This window comes from Cariama cristata, unplaced genomic scaffold (assembly GCF_000690535.1).
Source record: "Cariama cristata isolate BGI_N322 unplaced genomic scaffold, ASM69053v1 scaffold12645, whole genome shotgun sequence".
NCBI classification, from domain to species: Eukaryota; Metazoa; Chordata; class Aves; order Cariamiformes; family Cariamidae; genus Cariama; species Cariama cristata.
The window spans coordinates 8,272-13,780 of NW_009619290.1; the positions used below are offsets into that span (position 1 = coordinate 8,272).

Genomic DNA, 5,509 nt, shown 5'->3' on the forward strand with positions numbered 1-5,509 from the left:
TTCATTATCCTATAGTTTTCTACCAAGATACAATAAGAATGGCACAAGGCTATAAAATGAATCAATTATACCAGTATAAAAAGTGATTATAGTTGCAAATTTAAATTCACATACTACTAGAGTGGGTCAAAGAGTTGTATTTTCTCTGTTTACAGACTCTTGTAATGTAAACTCAATTAACAGTTGCAAAAAAAAGGGCCTTTGTTTCTCAAATTTACTTCCCTACGTTCTCCAATTCTGTGAAATGTATTTACAACAGTAGAAGGATTTTTTTTCGCAGTATGGTTATGGAGACATTTTAACTGTGCAATTCACCTTAGCATTTCAAACACAGAACAATCTTTAGTAACCTTTACCATTTTAAGCTTCTTTAAAGTACTAGTTACCAGGTGATGGTCAATTTAAATTTTAAGAATAAATATTTAAACACTATTTTAAAAAATGAAGATGCATGTCATAAGGTTAAGCAGAGGCATTCCAATTAACTTACTTGTGATATTGTAACAGTTCTTGATTTCTTTGACACTTCAATAGTTTTGTGAGTAATAGAAACATGCTCCTCCTTCTCGTCTTCAGGACTTGGTGAGTCAAAGAAATCGGGGCTTGAAAGGGATGACTATGTACACAAACACACACACCACAAGAAAGGAAACAACAAAAAAAGCAGGTATTTTCGTTGTACAAGAATTTAACAAAAGAAGAAGAAAAGCATTTATGTGATAACTTCTTTTTTTTTAGTTATCATTTTCAAAGTAACAATACTTAAAACCAGGACTCTCCCTCCCCTGACTCCCCTTTTTATACATCTTACTTTCAAGGCTAGAATGCTTTCAAAGCATTCATGAAATAAGATATAGTTAAGAGTTGAATTCAACATTAATTTACGTCTTTGCACTGCATTCCAGTGTATCATAAGATGAAAGCACCCTCCTGTCCGCAAGCAGAGCTCTACCTTACTCAGCTAGGACACTGAGCCCCGTGCTGGGGGGCTGTCAGCCCTGCCAGGGCTTTGCCCAGTGCAGCTCTCACTTGGCCGCTCTTCAGAGCACCTGTGCTGCTGTTTGTGCTCGCGGCGGGCACTGCCGGGCTGCTGTGGGCATCGCCTCTTTGTAAAGCTGCAAACAGGTTCTTTCCACCCCTTGTTCCTTCCCCATAGATTTAGCAGGGGGAGAAAAACCTTTTTACTTGTCTTTTATGTTTCTATATTTATGTACGTAGTCAATTTTGAAAGCTTGCTTTTTTGTGTTCTATTAGGAACACACTAGTGGGAAATACTTTCAAAATCCTTAATATTTAGCACAAACTAGTTATTTCCAAAGATTTTTATAACGTTTTTTTTTCTGGCCTCAGTCATGACAGGCAAGGAATTCTTGGCAGTACTCAAATAAGGGGGTACATATCTTATAAGGGAGAGAATGTTTTAAACATCAGTATTCAAAACACTGGCAGCCTTTTGACACTAATTTTTCTGAGCTGCATCTCTCTGCCTCTGTATGTGTAAAGCAACGGCTGTGTAAATGTACTAAAAACATCAGGGAACACAAATACGAGGAGGGGGTGGAATCAGAAAAAAATATTTTTAAAAGAAAAGGAAAATTAACTTACAGATGTGAGAGACTGGGAGGGTGGTCGCCTGCCAGTAGCTTTTGGTCTGGTTGTAGTTGGATGATTAAGCTTCTCAGCAACTGGTATTACAGAGTCAAAACCTTCCAAGTCTTAAAAATAAAATAGAATTCATTTGGTTTTCTGGCAATTGTCCTCAAAGGGAAAGAATCACCATTTTTGTCTAATTTCAAAGAAATCAAATCCCATTTTCCCCATTGTGTCACAGTGTTCTGCAGATGTTTAGCCACCAGGATGGCACTAAAAAAAATCCTGGAAGTCAAAGGCAGCTGTAATCCATTCACCTTTGCCAAGCACAATTACCCTTCCATCTCAAACACAATAAAACAGAGTGGAAACGTGTACAGGAGCCTTTGGCTTTGTTTTCGGCATAGTGAAAGCTGAATGACAACATGGGTCCTATGGCATGGAATAAACAGTTTCAAAATTTCCACCTTGCTATTAAAGGGATTGATAATTTTTTTTTCCTGAATAATTAGAGACACAAGACAGTGCACGTGTTGTTTCAAGAACTATACTGTCAGTGCTGCATCTGCAGCAATTGCTTCGGGGAGCACAGAATGAGAATGGTCGAGCTAGAAGTGATCTGCAAGTTCCCAGATGCCTGCAGCTGGAGGCAGCATACTTTCAGGTAGCTATAGGTCAGAGGACTATCTCCCTCTAGCAGTCCAGAGGTTATGGTAAGTAAAAACTCCAACAGACTCCTGAAGCTGAGCCCGGGAAAAATAGGTCTGCTCAAATGCAGTTATCGACTGTCTTCATGGTTAGTGAAATGCACTGGGGAAGTGTTCGCTGAATCCAACCATGCGGTAGCATGTTTACATGAAAGAACAATGTGAAGACTGAGGGAATACCGCAGCTCGTGATTACATGCCTGAATCTAATGGCTTAACACCATTCATCTATTTTTGTGGGTTATGTCAGCTTCACTTACCTCCATTTCAAAATGCCCTACTGCATAAGTTAAGCAGAAATGAGTCAGAAAACATACAAGAGGTACTTTAGAAAAGATAAATCAAAATTCTGTAAAATTACTTTCAGACATGAATCAAATACTGGAATGATAGTCATTGTTCAGAGACTATTTTTCATTGCACACAGGTAGGAAGACATAGCTTTTAAGTTAATAGTTATATATACTGGGCACTTAATTTTCAGAACTGTTCCAGAACAATGAATCTCCGAAGATCCAGCTTTGTTCCTGTATTACAACTATTGTATAAAATTACACAATGGAAAAATACATTAATTAATGGGCCTGTGCAATAAGCTATATGCACCAAAGGACACTTAAACTGATTCCAAATACTCATGATTTGGCAGCTAGGAAGTAAATGGGACCAGACATTCCTTATTTAGCAATATTCTTCCATCTCTGGGAGAGAAAGAAGAAGGAGGAAGAGAGAGACCTCTTTCAATAGCCCTGAAATAGTCTAAGGTTATTCACCTCCAAATACCACTCTGTTTTTGGAGCAACTCTTCCTATATATGAACAGTGACCTCACTGTCCTCTACCAGGTCTTTCTCTCATTGTTTTTTTTATTGACTGTCGCAACCTATGTGCAAAGGTAGGTCACCCAGACTGTCAATGGGAATTTGGCAATCCGAAGCCTCAACTGTACCCAACGTATCAGCTGAGGCTACACTGCTTTTAAAGTAAAAATGAGCTAACATTAGCGGACTGCACAAAAATCTATATCTGGAGTCCTACAGAACTTCAGGGTTTCTGGGGAGGAGAAATGGAAGCAAAAATTTATTTTCTGGGGGGAAAAAATGCAAATGCAAGATTTGGTTTCCAGCAATATCCAGCATGAAGCTCACACATGAGATATCTAAATGACTTGCATAAGATCACACAGCAGACCAGTGATGTATTTTAATACATTGTCTTCATACCACCAATGTGTTACTTTGTTAATTTGCACAGCAAGAATATATTGCCATCAAAAATATACACTCGTCTATGAAGCTCACGTACATGAACACAAATGGTGGCTGAAGCAATCCTTCCATCTGTCCACTTGTCCCAGTACCTAACTGTTTTCACTACTTTTTTCCTGAGCTAGTTTTAATCCAGCTCATTTTCCAACAGCACGTGCCCAGCCACACAAACACCCGCGCTGAAGGAAGGCTCAGTATCAGTACCAGAGGACTGACACAAGCTTTTAAAACTGAGCGGCAGAACAAACTAGTGCTTTGCAGGGCAGCAAACGGGCTGAAGTTGGGCAGCCCAGGATGGCTCCAGCGCATGACTTCCCTCCCTCTGTGTTGCCACTTCTATGGTAAGCGCCGCTGTCCCTTCCTCTGTTTTTACAGAAGACAAGTACACTAATAGGGAAAACAATCAATGAAAAAAATTGTGAAGGTATTAATTCAACGTGTTTCTTTGGCTTAAATAAACTAATAATTATCTAGAGTTCTATGTTTGATCAGAATAATAAAATATTAATGCTTGAATTGTAAGATGTATTGATAAACAGAGACTGTATGAATTTGTGTCCTTGAGACCCATGAGCACTTACAGATAAAATTTGCTCCACTCACTTTATGAATACTATGAAAGATGAATATTTTTGTGCAAAGCTTCTATTATCAAGAAATACTGAGAATCCTCCATTTTTTCCACTTCTGAATGCATTTCTGATAGCTAGAAAAAGACACTAAAGCAGCCTATACCTGCACTGAACTTCAAAAAAAGAGCAGAGCAGAGGTTGGAATTGCTCCACAGGTAGAATCTGCTGCCAAACTAGTCAAATCACAGCCATTCAGCTGATACCATAAATGAAATTCTATTTAAGTGTAAGGGACAATACTTGGTACAATGCTAAAATAGTAAAGCCATTTCCAGTGCTTCCATATGCCCTTTATCCCCCTGTTTGTTCTCCTTATTTAGATATGTTTCTCGCTCCCAAATCTGCTCTGCATCTAGGACTATCTCCACAGTCATCACCGATGAGGTATTCATTCAGGAAAATTCCTGTCTAGTAAATTGGTAATTAGTAAAATGAGGAACAGAACAACTTAAGAGAGCTCTGCCTTTTTTTGCTGATGGAAAGTAAGGTTAAATGGGTGTGACTATATTATAATCACTGAGGTCATTAAATGCAGAGATTAGGTTTTAGTTTGTATTTCTGTAGCTATCAGAAATTGGGAGCTTAAATTTACATGCTAAGCAAAATGTAAGACCTTCCTGAGCTGGACCAAATGGAACACTATTAAAAATAAAGTCCGGTCTACTGTATTCACAGCCATGTTAATTGCCAGTAAGGCAGCATCAGCATCTGACAGACTTAAACTCTGCACTGGTCCAGTTTTCTCTATAACTAGTAATAAGCAACAGTAAGGAAGGTTTTATTGAACACAAAGAACATAAAGGGCACCCATCAATTAACAGTGCCACTCCCTAATTAAAAAATAGTTGATACTTGTTCTACAAATAAACAGATGCATTCATCATTATTACTGTCTCACTGATCAAGTGGGTAATTCATGAAGTAATTCATGAAGTAATTCATGAGGTGGCAAGAAAGACATCAGAGTGATTCTAATACACTAGTGTAGTACACACAATAAAATAGCTGGCTTACTGAGCAAACATATTTAATGAAGGTGAAAAATGTTAGTTGTGCAAGAATTATTCCCCGGTATCCTTCCAAGCCAGTTAAGAAAAGGATATTTTCCCCCATTGCTATGTTCATTTGCAAACATAGTTATTTAAAGCATGATGATGGTGTTTTTAAAAAAATTCCCAGATCCAGGAAAGCAATTATTTAAGGGAAAAGTTCTCAGCTCATTAGACTGGTACATTCCTGGAAAATAACCTTCAATCCCTCTCCCCCCCAAAAAAAAAACAGAATGAAAAAGTTAAAGAGTTATGCTTCCTACC

The 5,509-nt window shown here is 38.2% G+C and overlaps 1 protein-coding gene across 1 annotated transcript in view; it reads right to left on the reverse strand.

Moving 5' to 3' along the window:
• The window catches only part of SH3KBP1 (SH3-domain kinase binding protein 1), a gene marked incomplete at its 5' end in the record, with an annotated part of 24,608 nt that overhangs the window by 6,785 nt on the left and 12,314 nt on the right, over nucleotides 1-5,509 (reverse strand). The window contains 2 exons of the mRNA XM_009701191.1: nucleotides 491-616; nucleotides 1,606-1,715. Of these exons, the coding sequence (XP_009699493.1) occupies nucleotides 491-616; nucleotides 1,606-1,715 (236 nt within the window). The remainder of the gene's footprint in view (nucleotides 1-490; nucleotides 617-1,605; nucleotides 1,716-5,509) is intronic.